The sequence below is a fragment of the Acinonyx jubatus genome, chromosome D1 (assembly GCF_027475565.1).
Source record: "Acinonyx jubatus isolate Ajub_Pintada_27869175 chromosome D1, VMU_Ajub_asm_v1.0, whole genome shotgun sequence".
NCBI classification, from domain to species: Eukaryota; Metazoa; Chordata; class Mammalia; order Carnivora; family Felidae; genus Acinonyx; species Acinonyx jubatus.
In genome coordinates this window covers 67,176,237-67,196,561 of record NC_069390.1, presented here as the reverse complement: position 1 = coordinate 67,196,561, position 20,325 = coordinate 67,176,237, and the positions used below count along the sequence as shown (strand labels likewise).

General features: G+C 39.1%; 2 protein-coding genes across 14 annotated transcripts in view; one reads left to right on the top strand and one right to left on the bottom strand.

The window, feature by feature from the left end:
• The window catches only part of CCDC83 (coiled-coil domain containing 83), a 54,281-nt gene extending 35,196 nt beyond the window's left edge, over nt 1–19,085 (bottom strand). For 2 of the 10 annotated variants that reach the window (XM_027039948.2, XM_053202598.1), the window contains exons 1-3: nt 11,156–11,285; nt 10,812–10,878; nt 5,044–5,166 (exon numbers count right to left, since the gene is read on the bottom strand). In XM_027039948.2, coding sequence (XP_026895749.2) covers nt 5,044–5,138 — 95 coding nt within the window. In that variant the 5' untranslated portion in view covers nt 5,139–5,166; nt 10,812–10,878; nt 11,156–11,285. Of the gene's footprint in view, nt 1–4,512; nt 4,559–5,043; nt 5,167–10,802; nt 10,879–11,155; nt 11,286–18,997 lie in introns of those variants that run through there. The other 8 variants (XM_027039949.2, XM_027039951.2, XM_027039946.2 and 5 more) reach the window with 8 other exon arrangements.
• The window catches only part of SYTL2 (synaptotagmin like 2), a 155,821-nt gene continuing 146,901 nt past the window's right edge, over nt 11,406–20,325 (top strand). For all 4 annotated transcript variants that reach the window (XM_015074891.3, XM_027039928.2, XM_027039927.2 and 1 more), the window contains exons 1-3: nt 11,406–11,519; nt 13,810–13,870; nt 16,964–17,098. The gene's annotated coding sequence lies outside the window, so the exon portion shown is untranslated. The remainder of the gene's footprint in view (nt 11,520–13,809; nt 13,871–16,963; nt 17,099–20,325) is intronic.

Sequence of the window (20,325 nt, the reverse complement as noted above, 5' to 3'; positions counted from 1 at the left end):
ATATTTGGTAGAGAAAAATAAGGCTCCTTCTTTCCCAATAATGAGAAAATGCAACATAAAAACAAAACAAGCAATCCATTTTAGTGGCAAAAGTACTCTGTTTGGATACTATGAAACTTGGATTTCAGGCCTGCTTCTCCACTAACTGCCCAAGGACTCTTCACCTAGTTAGGCCTTGCCTTACTCTTCTGTAGGTAAAAGAATTGAAGGGGATGAGCTCTATAGTTTTTCAGTTCAAAAATTATACAATTTAAATTGACCATTGTTCCTTTTCATTCATTCACAAATAACAAGATTTAATGAGCTGCTGCTTTGTGCCCAGTATTGTTTATGGCATTATGGAGATAGTGTTGAACAAGACCTCTGTGATTCTTGCCCTCAAGGAGCTTACATTTTATTAGACAATAAAGAAGTAAACACACAATCATATTATTTACCCATTGTTATGGGGGAAATAACAGGCTAAATGGAAGGGTGGTTTCCACACAATAATAATAAATAAGTCTATAGGTAGGTATAAACCATCTTTTTACTTCTCACCTAAAGCTTAGGTATGCAAAAATTTTGAAGGAGTGCCTTCTCTACCTCCCATTTTAAGGAGAAAAATAAAAAATATTATGAGAATTATTTGAAAAAAGGCTATGCAAATGTTCACACATTAGGCAATTTCTGCAATTACAAATATGGCAACCTAACTCTCAGTATGGGTGAAGCAGGCAAATGAATCTCAAATATGTAGTCTCCATTGGTTGAGAGAGTCTTTGGATGGTCTAGTTAATAGACTTACTAATGGCTTCAGCTGAGAGCCTTCCCTGCTGATGACTGAGTATACAAAGATGGGTCCAGAGACTACATCCTGCCCCAACCCCAGCTGCTGCATGGCACAAACTTACATTAAAAAAAATTATTTCATATTCATTTTAAATTCAAATTTAATTGCGCATCTGGTAATTTTATTTGCTATATCTGGCAACCTTATACTTCAGCCAACCACCCCTCTGCTCAGAGCAGTTAGGGGCAAATGACCTAGGGCTCTGTCTTTTGTTCCTTCTGCAGTGAGCTGTTCAGAAAGATCTAAATGGCACCGGCAGGCCTGGGGGAGATTCTGAGATGCCCAAAAGATTTTGGTGGCTTCATTGGCTCAATTGTGGCTCACATGGTAGTCATAGGTCTAAGCTGAGTCTTTCCTTGGAATTTACTTCAACCTCCTTAGGTCTCATGAAGATGAAACTGAACTTCAGAACTCAACACTCTTAGCCACTGTGGGAGTTCAAGCTTCACTCTTCTCTATATACTTTTTCCTTTTTATAACTTTCTCAGATGCCATAGTAGCCCACATGTCACACTAAATGCTGAAGCAAGTTGGACGATAAACTAATGAGATAATAGATATCAAAGCCGTTTGGAAAGGATACACATTATTCTGAAGCACAGTGATATGAAATGGTTAATAATACAAGGTGTCACCTTCCCCCTTACCTCGCTGTATTATTAAAGTGTTATTAATGTGTCAACTTTCTCCCTCCATGCAATTTCATTGAAAATTCTCAGAAGGAAAATAGATAAATCTGGATTTAAAAATTTTATAATTTTATCTATTTTTTAACCTATAATAATATCTATACCTATTTCTAGATCTATTCACACATTGTAGAAAACTGGGGGAAAAACAAGTACAAAGGAAAAAATAAAAACCACCATTACCTAGAAATGGTGTCACTTTATAGATTTGGCATTGACAGCTTCAGCTCTTCACAATCATAGAGGTTCATGACCTTATTTTCTTGGGATAGATTTAAAAAAATGTTCAGTTGTTCGGAAGTCATTGATTACCTACTATGTGCTCCCAGCTCTTTGTTCTAAAATAAGATTGTGTAAGAGAGAAGGAAGATACTTCCAGGGGACATTTGGACAATCCTTTCTCAGATGGTGAGGTGGGTGTTTTGGCCAATTTGTCATGTGACAAAAGTTCTGTCACCTGGGAACACCTGGAATGAGTCAAGTGTCACTAGCAGAGTATGGTACAGTCAGGCCTCGACTGTTTCAGTCCATGAAATTGTTTATTTAGTCTTAACAAAGCAGAGAACAAAAGCATGAGATGTTCAGTTTATATCTTGTGCTAGATCATGAGAATTTTTAAATGTTTGTCTTTTTGTAAACCTCTGTTAAAGACTGGCCTCTGATTGACCTACAAGAGAAACGGTTGTATTTGGATGTCATCATTGTAAACCATGGCAGCAAATTAGAGAGCAGGTTGTATTCCTAGAGCCTTTTTGTCCACCTCTCCGAAGATGAGATGAGAGAAGTTTTCAGTTATGTTGACAAATGAGTGTGGGTAGTTTCTGGTTATAACTTAATGTTATCTCAAGTAAAAAATAAAAGGGAACTTTGTCACAAGTCCCTTCTTGGGTTTCTCAGTGTTCTGACCGTTTCAGTCAACTGCCCTCTAAAAAGAACAGACAGATAGATTTGGAGTTTCTCAAGAAGGAGGTAGATTTTATCTGAATGTTGTTAAAAACAAATCTCTTGAAGCCCAGTGTCACAGGCTAGTCACCAGCATTCCAGGCTCCCCACTTTCAGTCTTGTTCCTCTCCAATAAATAGTTTCTCATACTGACTCCCAAATATTCCACTGGACTTGGTTTATCTGACCCTTGCATACATCATCAGTTCAGTCTTACCCTTTCTCCCTCACTCTGCCTTCTCTCAGTTCCTGGGCTGTGAAACCTCTCCCTCACTCCAGCATTTTTTTCCATAAGCTTTTCTCTCTTTTACTTTATCTCTCCATAATACCTATTCCTCTTCCAGAGATCAGCTCCAACGTCACTTCCTCAACAAGCTTTTCCTGACACCTCTGACCATAGTTTAAACCTTTAGTTAAACTGTTACACAGGACCCTACACTTTTCTTTCATAGTGTCTTAATTGCAGCTATGCAATTTTGTAAAAAAAGCTTGAATTAGTTGTCTAATGTCTGTCTCCCATGTCTCATCAGGGCAGGAACCAGGTTGTCTCTTTGTTGTTGTCCTTTAGCACTTGCCTTGGACTTGGTAAATATTCAAGTACTTGTTCAGTAAATGCATGAATGAAGTACATGCTTTTTTAAAAATTTTAATTCCAGTATAGTTAACATACAATGTTATATTAGTTTCACATGTACAATATATCAATTCAACAATTCTGTACATTACTCAGTGCTCATCATGTTAAGTGTACTCTTAATCCCCATCACCTATTTCACCCATACCCCTACCAACCCCCTCTGGTAACAATCAATTTGTTCTCTATAGTTAAGAGCGTGTTTTTGGCTTGTCTCTCTCTTTTTTTTCTTTTTGTTCATTTGTTTTGTTTCTTAAATTCCACATATAAGTGAAATCATATGGTATTTGTCTTTCTTTAACATTTCACTTAGCATTGTACTCTGTAGATCCATCCATGTTGTTGCAAATGGCAAGATTTTATTCTTTTTTATGGCTGAATAATATTCCATTGTATATGTTGAATAATAATGCTGAATAATATTCCATTGTATATATTGTGTGTGTATATATATATACACACACACACACACACACACACGTATACTGTGTTGATCTATGTATCTATTTTTGTGCCAGTACCATACTATTTTGATCACTACAGCTTTGTAGTATATCTTGAAATCTGGGATTGTGATACCTCCAGTTTTGTTCTTCCTTTTCAAGATTTCTTTGGCTATTCAGGGTTGTTTGTGGTTCCATGCAAATTTAAGGATTATCTGTTCTAGTTCTGTGAAAAATGCTGTTGGTATTTTGATAGGGATTGCATTAAATGTGTGGATTGCTTTAGGTAGTATGGACATTTTAACAATATCTGTTCTTCTGATCCATGAGCACAGAATATCTTTCCATTTGTTAGTGTCATCTTTAATTTCTTTCATCAGTGTTTTATAATTTTCAGAGTATAGGTCTTTTACCTCCTTCAGTTTATTCCTAGCTATTTTATTCTTTTTGGTGCAGTTGTAATGGGATTTTTTTGCTAAGTTTTTCTTCTGCAACTTCATTATTAGTGTATAGAAAATGCAATCAACTTCTGTATACTTATTTTGTAACTTGTGACCTTCCTGAATAAATCAATCAGTTCTAGTAGTTTTTTGGTGGGGTCTTTAGGGTTTTCTATGTATAGTATCAAGTCATCTGCAAATAGAGTTTTACTTCTTCCTTCATTACCATTGTGGATACCTTTTATTTGTTTTTCTTAGCTGACTGCTGTGGCTAGGACTATGTTGAATAAAAGTGGGAAGAGCGTACATCCTTGTCTTGTTCCTGACCTTGTTCCTGACCTTCCTGAAAAAGCTCTCAGTTTTTTGCCACTGACTATGATGTTAGCTATGTGGCTTTCATATATGGCCTTTATTATGTTGAGGTATGTTCCTTCTAAACCTACCTTGTTGAGGGTTATGAAGTACATTCTTGTGTGTAAAAGAATGAAATGAATTCATTCACTCCTTAAGAATTACACATTAAAACACCTACCCTGTGTCAAAAGCTGAGGTTCAAAATCTCTCCAGGAGTTTACTATCTATGAAAACATAAATATAGAATAGGTATTACCTTTAGTTTTATCTTCAGCTCCTGGGAGTGAGACATTAAGAAATATTGTTATTAAAAATAATTCTATCTTTTGGATTTGATCTGTAGCCACTGGAGATGACACTAACTCTTCTCTGTTGTATTTTAAGAGGTAAGCCAGCCAGCTGTTATATACAAAGTGTACACAGTATGTGGGAGAGTGACCAATAATACAATGGAGGGAGAGAGAGATCCAAAACCACATTAATGAATGCGGTTTCACAGCTACTACTTGGAATATATTATAGTCAAAGTTTCAAAACTTAAAAAAAAGTCTGCACATAGCACAAGAGTTCAATTATGCTTCCAATCTACCTCTAGTCTGGCTCTCTTGACAACTTTTGAGTGCATTACTGTCCATTTGGAGTTATATGAATTTTAACAATGATTTCCATTTACATGTGGGGATGTTTGGATTTCATAATTTAAGCTTACTGATAGTCTAGAAGTGCTTCACTGGTAGGCAATTGGACTTCTTTGGGTGGCTCATTTTGAATATCCTTTTTATTTGCTTTTGCTGTGTTGTCCATTGTGTTGCTTCGTTAGTAAGAGGTATGCCTGTTTAGAAAAGAAGTAGGAAAAGCAAATAAATTCTGTCTTTGCCCCTCTACTTGTGTTTACTCAAGATAAGGAACTGCCAGCACTTAATTTAAAACTGTTTTTCCATTCAGGCTAGGAAACCTAGCAGACCTATCATCCACCACAGTGCTGGGACATCAGTGAATCAATGGATTCTTGAGTCTAGTAAGTTCCGTGTTTGGACCAGGTACAGCATTTCCCCATTCCAAAACATTTTCTTTTCTTTTTTTAAAGTTTATTTTGCCAGAGATTTGAGCGCACATGCTCACATGTGCAGTGGGGGAGGGGGAGGGGGAGAGGGAAGGGGAAGGGGAGGGATAAAAAGAATCCCAAGCAGGCTCCCTGGTGTCAGTGTGGAGCCTGCAGTGGGGCTTCATCCCAGGAACTGAACTGTGAGATCGTGATGTGAATTGAAATCAAGAGTCAGCTGCTCAACCAACGGAGCCACCCAGGTGCCCTTTCCTACCCAAACTTTCTAAGACACTCACCCCCTTATGTTATCCATCTACATCTCTTGTCCCTATCAAGCTTTTCTAAGAACAAGGACTATACTTTTCCAGTCATTTTATTTCTCCACAGTGTTACTGCATATAATAACAACTCAGGAAATGTCTGTTAATTTTTTTTAAATTAAGACAAAACAAAAAAGCACAATTTTCTGTGAGCTAGAATCCAAAGAAACTAGAATCCAAAAGAATTAGGTATGGCTAGGGTTGTTAGAGCAAATAAAAGCACATATTCAAATGTTTTTTTAAATGGCTAAAAGGTTTACAAATGCAAAGTAATAATAATAATGTAATATTTAGCAGTCACTGCTCATCAGCTATTGATTGCTTTTTATCTAATAATAAAAAATTATCAAAAATAATAGATTTTAAGAGTGAAAAATCAGGTCCACTGTTCACAGATTTTTATAGTGAACAGGAATACTTGATGGATTTTGTATAGGTACTAAAGTACTTCTTTTCAGATTATAATCTCAGCAGATTTTTATCTTCTAATTTCCATTAAATAAAAAAAATAAGTGCCTAAGCTTCAATCAAAGTAGTAGTAGTTGGGTATGGTAGAAAGAATTTAACCTTTGTAATTATTTATTTAGATGGCTGGGAAGTCCATGAGAGTGGGCATGATGTAATTCTTGTGCATTACTGTATTCCCCACCTAGCACAAGTAGATGCACAGTAAGTCCTTGTCAAAGGAAAAACTGGATGGATAAATCGGGCAGACATGTTTTAATCCTATATCCACCACCTATTATCTATGTGACCTTGGGTAGGTGACTTAATCTTTCTGAGCTTCAGTTTCATCATCTATAAGTTAAGAGCAAAAATCATACTCTAAAAGCTGTTGTAAGGATTAAATAAGCCATTATTTAAAGCACCTAGCATAGTGGCTGACATACAGAAAGAGCTTAGTTAAGTATTATGCCCTTTTAGTTAAAGCTCCACATCAGGCTTTTTCAAACTCCGGGTAACTAAAGCAGAGGATGTCTACCCAATGCCAAGTATAATGATGTGTGGGAAAAGCTAATCCATGCGGTTTGCTATTGTCAATCTTCATCATTGACTTGGGTCACTGACTCGGCAATCTACATAGATCACTGAGAGCCACAGTGGAAAATGTCTCTGAAATGAAACACTTCTTCCTAGACATGCTGTTTTCACACCTAGACCTCCAGTGAGGCTCAGTCTTTGTGTCTGAGACTTTTCTTTTCCAGCCAGTGTGCTCATCTCTACATTCTAACAGATTCGAGTATATGTGAATGCAAACATACTATATAACACTTTCCGAATGAAAAGCACACAGCTGTCAACAAAAAGATTTAACACATTAACACCGAGTAATATATTAAGTGGTATCTTCTCAGATATGTAAGTATTGAGAATAATTTCATAAACTACACAATAAAATGTGTCATTCTCCCATCACAGTTCACAGAAACTTGTAAGTTGAGTAAAAATTGCTTTTGTTTTGTTTTAGATGCAGAGTTGAATTTTTATATTATTTTCTATTTTAGAATTAGAAATTTTAACTTGACTATTGCACAAAGAGATAACATGCTGACAAGTGTGTCATTTTGCAACAATAAGTTACTACTTAACAGTGATTGTTTTACTATAAATATTTTATTTAAAAGTTAAAACAAATGTTAACATTGATCTCTAATTTTCCTTCTGAGTCATATGAAGGAGATCAAGTGTTAAGAGTTTCCATCTATAATACCCATCTGGTGCTGGAGGAAAAATGACCTCATCTTGCTCATTACCTCAGTTACCTGGCTCTTAAGTTTTCAGCTCTCTGACTAAAGTATTATTAGTTACCTAACTGCAACTCATGGCAAAGCACTTTAACAAACTATGAGTGAAAATGTGGATCCATTAGCACAAATTATTTATCCATAAACTATTTTAAGATTCATTGTTTTACATACTTTCCAGAAAATCAGTAAGCAGAGGATTGGCCTCTTAATAGATGCATTTTTTCAATGAGCTAATGACATTATTTCAGAATGTCCTTCTACATTTGATAGTGTCCTACAAACAATGGGGATTTTCATAAACATTTACAAGGATTGACGGTTCCTGTCCACCTAGAGGACTTCTATCTCAGCAAAGGGTGAGGACCCTAGAAAAATATTCACACAGTAATGTAGGTTATCTTCCAGGAGGTTTTATGAAGAATAATTCTTGACAGATGGACACCTAATCTGTGTGTCAGTAACTGCAAACATCTATCTGGTGCCTGCTCTGTGCATGGCACGTTACCTGGTCCTTAATTATAACATATGGAAGAGGCAAGATCTCTACTCAGACGGATAGGAAGAAAGAAGCATACTCTAGTAGGACTTTAAGAAAAATAATGAACAACTTTAAAAGGCTAGCAAGATTGTGCAGGCAATGAATGCTCTGGAGATCTTTGCTCACAGTATGACCTTTTGTACTATCTGTTTGTCCTTTCCCAATGCTCTTTGGGCATTCCATAACATGTGCCATGGAGCGATGGCAGGCGAGGAGGCTAGGTTTGAAAGACTCAGGTCTCCAGCCTTTTCAGAGCCTACTCCATAATCACTTTCTGTCAGAAAATTTTTCAAAACATATTCCCCAAATGCTTCTCAGTGGAAAGGAAGAAGTCTGTTTAGAAAAAAATGGACATAGAATAGCCATCTTATTCAAATGTACTGTTATCCCACAATGCTTTACTTGACTCTGCAAAATTACCCCCCCCCCCAAAAAAAAAACCAAAGAGTGCATTCTCAGGATCCTGGCTCAATACTGAGAAAGCTCCTAATGACTTTTTTCATGACTTTGTGGAGATATCCAGAAGCCTCCTAATGACTCTTTCCAAATTTTGTGGAGACTGAGAGGGATGGCAGCTCTGCCCTAATAGCTTTTTTGACATTTGAAATGGATTCTGATGTTTGTTATGTAGATTAAAATGGAAGATATCTACTTAACAGCATTAGTAACGGTAAAAGTTCTGAATATGATTTCATCAGAGATTGAGGGCATGATTTAGTGAAAAGATCTCTATATGGGTGTGGGAAGTCTCGAAGTCTATCTAGTACTGGCTCTGCCATTAACTAGCTGTAAATGTGTATGTCTAATAAATAATAATAATGTAGTAGTATCCCATTATAGTGTTGATTGCAATATATATTTGAAAGCATTCATGGTGTTATATGCTCATTTTCAACAAAATATAATTCCTTTAATACTGAATAACAACTAACCGCTTCAACAAACCATCTTTGGGTTTTCAAAAATATATGTTGGAACATATATTTGGAATATATATTTTCAAAATATGTTTTCAAAATATATGTTGGAACATACCTTGTTGGACACAAAGTAGATGCTCAATAAATGTCTAATTTGAATGACCTGCAAATAATGTATACTCACTTTCTTTATCCATGGCCCTATTTATTTTCTCATAATGTTGTATATACCCTGAATTTAGAAAGTAAATCACTTTTAAATTCAAATTCTCACTTATGCTAGAGCATATTGTTAATAAAATATTTAAATGTTTTAGAAATGCTCTTCAGTGTAGGGGTGCCTGGCTGGCTAAGCCGGTTGAGCATTTGACTCTGGATTTCAGTTTGGGTCATGATCTCATAGTTTGTGGGATTGAGCCCCACATTGCTTGGGATTCTCTCTCCTTCTCTCTCTGCCTCTCTCCCACTTGTGCTCTCTGTCTCTCTCAAAATAAATCAATAAATAAACATTTAAAAAAAGAAATGCTCTTCAGTGTATGTTAAAAAGCGCTGAATTCATTTAAAGCCTTTTAGTAGTGAGAATATCACCTAAAAGTTAGCTTAAAACAAATTCAGTCCTTTTTTTGTATAGATTATGTATATGCAGCCCAAAACAGCTTTAAAATGTAAAACACAGCCAGTTTGGAGATATGTTAAACAACCAAATATTCAAATCAAGATATTTAAAAATATCTGGATAAATAACACTTTCAACTTTCACATGCCTAATTGGTGATGTACATTACATTACCATGTATTTTTTTCACCAATACAAATCCTTTGGTCAGTGGGACATTTCTGAACTGCAGTTCCCAAATTACACTTAGCTTCTGAATTGGTCTATCTTCTGATCCAGATTTGCTAATAACAAATAGTTTGAGAAGCATTATATTATACTAATTTCTCTAGCAACCAGAACTACTACATTTTTTCCCCAACTCCTGCTGTCCTTCAAGCTTAGAAATGTCAAAATAAAAGAGACATAATTATGAAAAGAATGTTGTGAGGATAATGGAAATACATGTAGTATTTTCAAACTCTGATGGTGGAGGAGAACCAAAGGGCTTCCATTTTCAGAGAGCAGTGGTGAATACAAAGAGATCTACTGGGGCCAGGTCTTGGGGTGGCAGTAAGGAAATCCATAAGCAATTATCACACACACAGTGATAAATACCCAGGTTTATTGTTTTCCTTCTCTGCCTTAACAGAAATATATATATATATATATATATATATATTTTTTTTTTTTTTTTCCTTCAATGGGACATCTCCCACTACCCAACCACCTCCTCAACTCTCTCTTGCCCAGCAGAGAATTAATCATGGAGTAAGAAGGGGAGTGAAGAACAAAGTACTGTACAAATCTAACGTTAATAAAAGAAAGAAACCTAATGTCCTGTTCAGAAGGATGTTGCAGCATCCACGGCAAGGAGCTAAAGCCAATCTATGGACTGTGGAGGAGAGTGGGGGCGGGGGGAAGGCCATCAGCAACACTTAGAGCACTCAGGTAGTACCCTCGTGGGAGGGCCCCATGCTGGCTCTGAGAAGGTTGCAGGGAGGTGTGAGTCCTCACTCAAAACGCATTCACAAGACCAGGAATTCGGTGAGAAGAGCACTAAGCAAAGCAAGACTTGAGTCTAGTTCTGGCTCCTCCACTAGTGAGTTTTATAACCTTGAGTCTCTAATCCCCTCTGACCCTGAGTTCTCTTCCATCTTTCCTACCTCCTGTCCGGGTTATCAGTGAGGCTCAAATGCTTTGGGAATACTGTCAAGCGATAAAGCTCCACACAAATGGAAGGATTAGTTTACTGAACACCTATGTGCTAGAGGCTGTGAGGGCACCATTAAGGTCACAAACCTGAATCACATTCAGATCCTGCCCTTAGGAACAGATCTCCAAGGTCGGGCAAATCAGCAAGTCACCGGGGGTTCTACTGCAAGGCGAAGAGAGGTTAATATTTTGATCAGTTCAAAAAATCTCCCTCACTGTCTCCTTCCTGAAGAGGGGCGGGCCTATGAGAACCCCTCCCGGCGGTTTCCAACGGTCCAGGAGCAGGGTTTGGTGGAGGACGCCGGGAGGGAGCGACCCCAGGCCCGCTTGGGCGTAGAGCAAGCCCCAGGCCTGGTGGGGGTGGGACGGAGATGTAAAGTCTTAAGTGCCAAACTGGAAGGAGTCAGGGGTCGAGCGAGGAGTCCAGCCAGTCTCCCTACCTTCCCTCGACCGCTTCCAGGCGCGGATGCACTGCAGTGGGCCCGCACGTAGCACTCGCCGCCTGCCCGCGGATCAGGCCCACCCACTCCCCTGCTGTAGCCTAGCCCTCCGTTTCCTAGGCGATGGGCTCGCGAGGGCTCCCCCCCCCCCCCACTCCGCCACGCGCCGCCGCGACCCGCGGGCCGGGCGCGCCACCTGGTGGCCGCACGGGGAGGAGTCCAGGCGAAGGGCACGCACGGACGCCTTCGCAGCCGAGATCGCGTCCTCCCGCCTTCTCCCCGCGTGATTTTGACCGGCACGACTCCCCCTGTTGATTCCATGAAACACACAACTCACTCCTTGCCTCCCTGGAGTGGCAAACCGGTAAGTGGTGAGTTGTGTGGAGACGTGACAGCCGGCTCTGCTCTGTGACCGTGAACGGGTCACTTGGGTCTGTGTGTCTGTTTCTTCCGCTGTAAACTGAGGCACAGACCGCTCTGGGTTTCCTAGCAGCTCACGGGATGGGGAAAGGAGTGTATGCGCGTGGAGGGCTTCTGCCTCACTCTGCCCTTCAGCGACCAAGGCTTGTCTTCTCTCTGCTCTTGTTTTGGGTAAAAGTTCCTTCGGGTTTGGCTCCAGACAGAATTGCAACCCCCTGGATTAAGTGCTTGTATGATAATGTCCAGCTCTGAAAGATCCTGAAAGATCTGAAAGATCCTGCCTCTTTTGCTTGTCGCTTTACTTTTTTTTGCTCCTAAACCTCGAGAAAACAACGCAGGTTCGTCTTTGCCCCTCCTGATACTTTTTGCAGCTCTGTCCTCATTTGAGAAAAGAATATCACCACACACCTACATCCTTTAAGGTTCCCCTTTCCTCTTCTGCATTTTTCCTCATCCTCTGCCTCAAGACAACAATTTCTTACGCCCTGGCACCACCTACTTAGGCCACTAACCTCTGACTCAGTTATTTATCCCTCTGTCCTGGGGAGACGGAAGTGAGGCGCTCCCTGGAACCTCCACTCTTACTTAGTCACCCTGTTTGGCATTCTTGAATTCGATTTTTAAAAACTAGTTTATCATATGTTTTCTAACTAGTGCTGTGTTATATTAATAACAAATTCAGAACTTCTTAAAAGAAGGGAATTGAAGCAGTTAATACGCATATTAGCTTTTGGCTGAGAGAGTTTTTCTCATCAGTAAAAAGTCATCCAAAAAATAACCAGTTTGAGACAATTTATGTGTTTTACCTCATTTGGACCTTCCTTTATTTCCATCAGTGTTGTGTATTTGTTAAATGCCAGCAGGTTGCTGGGATCTACAAATCTGATAAAGGTTTTTAAGTACTTGATCTTAACTAGAATACCAACAGGTGGGATTATGGGGTAAAAATATTAAATAGAGTGCTGTTGCAGGAGAAAAAAAAAGCTACCACCAAAATTTTTGAAGCGTGGGGATTATTTTTGTTAAATGGAAAAACAATTTTGTGATTATTCAGTACGTTGAACTCATTCCCAAATCATTTCCTATAAATCTTAGACTTGCTTCTTCCATGAGAGCCTGGATCCAGGGTCAGAAATGTACTTTTATCCCCTCATTTATCTCCTGGGCAGTTTTTGTTATGGTATTTGCCAGTTAGTGGTCAAACAGTGAAGCCAGATAATCATTTGCCAAGTTTCCTCATTTGACTGGTTTTCTGTTAGCTCTGCCATGTTGAGTGATGTAGAAATACAGGTAGGAGAGTTTCTGTGGTAGAAAGAGCCAGATATGTTGTCTGATTTGGCAAAATACCAGAGAACCTGTTTGGTATGCACAGTTGCTAAACATTTTATACTTTTTCAAAATTTTCACCCACTTTTACTGAGGATCGCTACCTCTGCAAACAGACTCTACAGCAATCAACTAAATGCATTCATATTAAATCTCACAATAATTTTTAGACGCCTGAGCTAGTGATTAACATATTGACTTGTAAACCAGTTAAAACTTTTAGTAAATCAGAAAGTTTACTGAAAATAAGGTTACTTTTCAGAAACAGAAAAACCCTGATAACTTCTTATTCAAAAACTTGGTTCCTCACAAATATGAGATAATTAAATAGGTGTTTTGCCAAAAAAAAAAAAAAGTCGGGGTGCCTGGGTGGCTCAGTCGGTTAAGCCTCTGACTCTTGGTTTCTGTTCAGGTCATGATGTCACGGTTTCGTGAGTTCGAGCCTCACGTTAGGTTCGGTGCTGAGAGTGTGCAGCCTGTTTGGGGTTCTCTATTTCTCTCAGTCTCTCTCTGCCCCTCCCCCACTCACACTGTCTCTGTCTCAATAATAAATAAATAAACTTAAAAAAAAGTCATGAAGTAAAATATTCTCTTGAGAGGAAAGGCTTACATTACCTTTATGCAGACACTGTAACAAACCCATAGAGGGGATTGTGTTGTGATGCAACATCCATTGGCATGTTTCAATATTGTAAAATGGGATTGTTTCCCATCTAATTTATATGGGTCCTAACTTTTTCTTTTAGGCCAGAGACATAGCTCTGCAATCTCTCCTCATCTCTTCATTTCTTCACACTGAGTTTAACTTGAATGACCAGAACTCTGGCAAAAAGAGGTCACATCTCTTTTTTTCCCCACATACCTCCTCCTCCTTACTAATTTTTTATGATCTCTTCATTCTCTCTGAGGGAGAGGAGCCCAGAATGGTAAGCAGGAGCCAGCATGCCATCTCCCAGGAGCCTGAGCCAGGTAATACGGACCATGCCTAAGGGCTTTGGTGTCTGATGTCATGAGACCAGTTCAGCTACAGTGAGTTGCTATGCTTTTGGCAGTTTTAAAATATGACTACATAGGTAAATGTACAGATCAATAGAACGTGACAAAAATATCCAGAAATAGATACACAAAAATATATATACATATATTTACATATATTTGACTATATATTTTATTTTATATATATACATACACACACATATAGGTAGTTGCTTCAGACAGAAGTGGCAAGCTAAATAAACGAGCCAAGGATAGTATTTTCAACAAAGGCTACTGTAACTATTGCATATGTTTGGGAAAAAAATGAGTCTTGACCTGACTATGCACCTTGAAAAAATTAACGCAAAGTGAATCATAGATCTGAACATAAAAGCTAAAACTATAAAACTTCTTGAGTAAAACATAGGAGAAAAATCTTTGTGATCTTGAGTAGGCAAAGATTTCTTTTATAGGACACCAAGAGCATGCATTAAAAAAAAAATAATAATTTGACTTCATCAAAATTAAAAACTTCTGCTCTTTAGTCAGTTTGAAGAAGATGAAAAGGCAAGCCACAGTCTGGAGGAAAATATTTCTTTACAAAAATGTTTTAATGTTTACTTTTGAGAGAGAGAGAGAGAGAGAGACAGAGTGCGAGGGGGGAGGGGCAGAGAGAGAAGGAGACAGAATCTGAAGCAGGCTCCAGGCCCTGAGCTGTGCTAACAGAACCCAACGCAGAACTTGAACTCAAGAACCATGAGATCATGACCTGAGCCGAAGTCGGACGCCCAGCTGACTGAGCCACCCAGGTGCCCTGAGGAGGAGAGTATTTAAATACATAGACCTGACAAAAGGCTGGTATCCGTAATTTATAAACAACTTCTAAAGCTCAATAGTGAGAAAATAACCAGTTACAAATGCCAAAAGATTTTAATAGACACTCCACAAAAGAAGATATATCAGTGATCAATTAGTACATGAAAAAAAAAAAAAAAAGGGGGCGCCTGGGTGGCGCAGTCGGTTAAGCGTCCGACTTCAGCCAGGTCACGATCTCGCGGTCCGTGAGTTCGAGCCCCGCGTCAGGCTCTGGGCTGATGGCTCAGAGCCTGGAGCTTGTTTCTGATTCTGTGTCTCCCTCTCTCTCTGCCCCTCCCCCGTTCATGCTCTGTCTCTCTCTGTCCCAAAAATAAATAAACGTTGAAAAAAAAAATTAGTACATGAAAATATGCTCAACATCATTAGTCATCAGGGAAATGCAAATTAAAACCCCAATGAAATACTGCTACACACCCATTAGAATCGCTAAACTTAAAAAGACTGACAATCCCATGTGTTAGCAAGGGTGGGGAGCAACTAGAACTTTCATATATTCTTGCTGGGAAAATAAGATGGCACAACCATTTTGGAAAGCAATTGAGTGGTCTTTTATAAAGTTAAAACATCTATCTCCAGTATGACCCAGCAACCCCACTCCTAGATATTTATTCAAGAGAAATGAAAATGAATGTTCATAACAGCTTTATCATAATAATCTAAATCTGGAAACAACCCAGATGTCCATCCACAGGTAACTGCTAAAACAAAACATTTATAGACATACAACAGAAACTACTTAGCAATAAAAATAAATGAACTATTGATTCATGCAACAAACAACATGATGGGTCTCAAAAGAATTTAGCTAAGTGAAAAAGCCAACTGTAAAAAACCATATATGGTGTCACACAAAATTCTAGAAGAGCCTGAAAGCAGATTAGTGGTTGCCTGGCACTAGGAGGGAAGGGTGAAGGGATTGACTGCAAGGAGGCAGAAGGGAACTTTGGGATGAAGGAAATGTTCTGTAGCTTGATGGTGATGGTAGTTACAGGGTAATACATAGTCATGTGCTAAAACTTGCCAAATTGCATATTTAAATTGGTGCATTTTATTGCATATAAATTATACCTTAATAATTAATTTATTTTTAAAAGAATAGCTATAAATTCTTTGATATTCCTCCCATCAAGAGGTGGAGTCACTTCTTGAATCTAGGTGGTCTTATGACTGCTTCAACCAAGAGAATATAGTAGAAATGACTGTATGTTATTTCCAGGGCTAGGTCATAAAAAGTACAGCTTCTTCTGGGTTCTTTCGGGATACTTGTTCTGAGGGAAGCCAACTGCCATGTAAAGTTCATCTACTTGGAGACAGCCATTCTGGAGAGGCCAAGTGTAGGCTCTGTGGTAACCTATTCCAATGGAGACTACTTTCTAGCCCAAAAAGTGCCCAAGATGTGAGTGAAGCTGTCTTGGGTCCTCCCAATCGGCCCATCCACCAGCTGAGTAATGCTGAGTTGTGCCATAGTTGATGCCACAAGGAGCAAGAGGTCGCCAGTTGCTATTCTGCAGAATATGGGATACGATTGTTTAAAGCTTCTAAGTTTTGATAGTGTATTAGTTATCCATTACCATATAACAAATTACTCCAAAATTTAATGGTTCAGGACAACAGCAATCACTTATTATCTCACAGTGCCTATGGATCAGGAGTTTGGGAGCAAGTTGATTGGGAAGTTCTAAGTTAGGGTATCTCATGAGGTCAGATGTTGGGCAGATTCTGTCCGTGCCTGAAGAAGCTTTCAGTCTAGGGGGAGTGAGGAGTAGACAAGTTAATAGGCAATCACAACACATTCGGCTGGTCTGTGGAATAGGGGTAAAAGCCCCTGAAAAGGGAAAACCTAACCCAGTCTTGAGGGTCAGGAAAAAATTCCTAATGAGGTCTAAACAGAGATTTGGCAATGAGCAGGCATTAGTCAGTTTGGAGGGTTGGATGTGAAGGGGGCTAGAACAGAGGGATGGGCATGGGCAAAGGCCTAGAGGTAAAGATGAAAATGATGTGTTTTTTGGAGCTGAAAGAAATTTACAAATGCTTAGAGAATAGGTTCCCAGAGAAAGGAGAGGAGCTAGCCAGTAGTCACAGGTCCTCTGAACCATCTTTCATGGTGACAAAAGTTCACTCTGGCTACAGTGTGGAGGGGTTGGGAGAGGTCAAGAAGGGGACATGGTCCAGGATGAACTCCACTGATCATACTTCTTTCTTCTGCCTAAGGGCCTCTTACTTAGGTCTAGTTTCTTGTCCAAGACACCGCCTCTGCCTTTTGCAACATTGCAATGATTGGCAAAAAGAATGACTTCATCTCTCTGGCTCAATCTTGCCCAATCTCTGGAACCTTCTATGACTCAGGTGAGATGCTCACCCCCACACCAGGAAGTAGTCTATGAAACTTTGCCTCCAACAAACATATTAAAAGAATTAGAACATAGGGAGCGACACTACCTCACATCTGGAGAATGAGGCAGTATGGATTCTGACTTCCATCTTTTAAGAACTGTTTGTATAATTGTTTTTAGTTGATTTTTTTTTTTTACTGTGGTAAGAAACACAACATAAGATCTACTCTCTCACAAAATTTTAAGTGTATATTGTTGTTAACCATAGGTGCTGTATTTAGTAGCAGATCTCTCCAATTTATGCATCTGACATAACTGAAACTTTATACCTTTTGAACCGCAATTACCCATTTTCCCTCTCCAAAGCCCTGGCAAGCACCAATCTACCCTCTGCTTCTATGAGTTTGACTATTTTAGATCCCTCATATAAGTGTATTCATGCAGTATTTATCCTTCTGTGTCTGACCTATTTCACTCAGCATAATGTCCTGCAGGCTATTGTTGCAAGTGGCAGGATTTTTTTCTTTTTCTAAAGCTAAATAATATTCCATTGTATGAATATACCATGTTTTCTTTATAATTTAATTTAATTTTTTAAATATTTATTTATTATTTAAAAAAATTTTTTTTAACGTTTATTTATTTTTGAGACAGAGAGAGACAGAGCATGAATGGGGGAGGGTCAGAGAGAGGGAGACACAGAATCTGAAACAGGCTCCAGGCTCTGAGCTGTCAGCACAGAGCCCGATGTGGGACTCGAACTCATGGACCATGAGATCATGACCTGAGCCGAAGTCGGACCCTTAACTGACTGAGCCACCCAGGCACCCCTATACCATGTTTTCTTTCTCTATTCATCCATCAAGGGACATTTAGGTTGTTTCAATATTTTGGTTATTATGGATGATGCTGCAGTGAACATGGGAGTGTAGATAACCTCTTTGACATCCTGATTTCAATTCTTTTGGGTAAATATTCCAAAATGGGATTGCTAGATCATGTGGTAGTTCTATTTTTAATCTTTTGAAGAACCTCCATACTGTTTTCCAAAGTTTGAATATGCAATTCAATAGCTTCCCTGTCTGTTAGAAACAATGATTTAGAATAGACTGTGGGGGCACCTGGGTGGCTCAGTCAGTTAAGTGTCTGACTTTTTATTTTGGCTCATATCATGATCACATGAGGCTCTGCACTGACATCATAGAGCCTGCTTGGGATCCTCTCTCTCTCTTGCTCTTGCTCTCACTCTCTTTCTCTCTTTCTCTCTCTGCCCCTATCTCTGTGCCTCTCTTACACTCTCTCAAAATACATAAATATTAAAAAAAAAAGAGAGAGAGAATAGACTGTGGGAAAATGTGCCATATAAAAATATCACCAGAAAAAGAATTTGATACAGATAGTATGTGTTAAAACCCTAAATAATAGTTTTCTTAAAGTTCTCAAAACTTTTGACTTAACAGACTGGATCATACCAGGAATAGAAAATATATAACATTGAATAATATCAGTATTAATCTTTCCAAATAAATGTATAAGTTTAATGCAGATCTATAAAAAAAAAAGTTTGCACTACTGTGTATCAGTATTAGCAAATCCAAGATGGTGTGCTATATTTTTAAATAAAAAGGGGCACCTGGGTGGCTCAGTTGGTTGAGCATCTGACTTTGGCTCAGATCATGATCTTGCAGTTCATGAGTTCGAGACCCATGTTGGGCTCTGTGCTGACAGCTCAGAGCCTGGAGCCTGCTTCAGATTCTGTGTCCCCCTCTCTCTCTGCCCCACCCCTGCTTGTGGTCTGTCTCTCTCTGTCTTTCAAAAATGAATGAACATTAAAAAAAATTAAAAAAAATAATGAGGTTTTGGGTTACTCTCTATGTTACATATGGTGTTGAGGAAATACTAAATATTTTACCTTTTATTCAGCACACTGGCTGAGAACATCATTGCAAAAGACCACATTATATGCTTCCATTTAAATGATATGTCCAGAGAAAGCAAATCTGCGGTGACAGAAATTGAGAGACTTCAGTTGGGGCTTTACCACAGTAGGGTCACCAGCAGGGGGACCACTTGGAAAGAGAGTTGTTCAAATGAGGGATGAGGAGCTGAACAGAGGGCTGCAGAGAGAATAACCTTTGGTCCCTGGAATCGAAAGACTCTACTACTGAATGCACCTGACTTTGGGAATTGCACATTGTGAAGTCTGGTGAGACTAAGAGTCATAGGATACAGAACCATGTTTTGTTGATTCTTATTTTAAACATGAAATTTGGACTAGGACAGTCTAGAGTTTTTCTGAAGCTGCTGACCAGCTGTGAACTTGGATAAATGACCTCCTTTCTGTACCTTAATTTCCTCGTCTGTAAATGGAGATAATATTTCATACCTCTCAGGGCTGTTCTGAAGATTAAACACCTCGTGCAATTCTTGGCCTATAGTAGGTTCTCAATGGATATTAGTTCTCCCTCATACTCCTTATGAAATGTTATTTTAGAGAGAATTCCAGAAAATAGGAAAACATGGAGCTCTTCTGGGTCACATTTCCCATGTGGTTGGAGAGGGCTTGCTCCACGCAATTTGCAGCTATATCTGGTGGTACCCAAATATGCATCTCTAACCCAGCTCCAAACCTGTGTACCCAGCTGCCTACTCAGCATCAATTAGATGTCTCACAGGCACATCATGCCCCAAACACATTATCTCTTACCCCTCCAACTTGCTGATCCTCAAAGCTATGATCCATATTGAGTAAATAGCGTCAGCATTCACCTAGCTGTTCAAGCCTGAAGACTTGACTCTTTCCTTTTCCTCAAATCCCAAATGAAACGAGTCTTCAAGTTCTGACAGTCTATCTAGTGATTTGGTACATTGAACCTATTCATTAATTTTCATCCAAAAATATTTGTTGAGCAGTTACTATGGACTAGGCATCATGTCAGGCTCTGTCTTCACTGCTTCCTCCCTAGTACTGATCACAGTCTTCTTCTGACTTGACTGAAGAAATAGCTTCCCTGTTAGTTGCCCTGAATCAGCTTCTTACCTCTTTGCATCTTTTCTCCACATGCTACCAGAGATTCGTTCCTTTGGCTTAAGACTTTAAATGGCTTCCCACCTGGCACAGCTGGTAAGACTTTCTAAGATCTAGGCCCACTAGGCATAAGTCTGGTTCCCTGATATATGCTCCAGTCATTGGTGGGGTTCCCCCCAAAACAAATCCTGAGACTAGGATTTGAGTGCAAG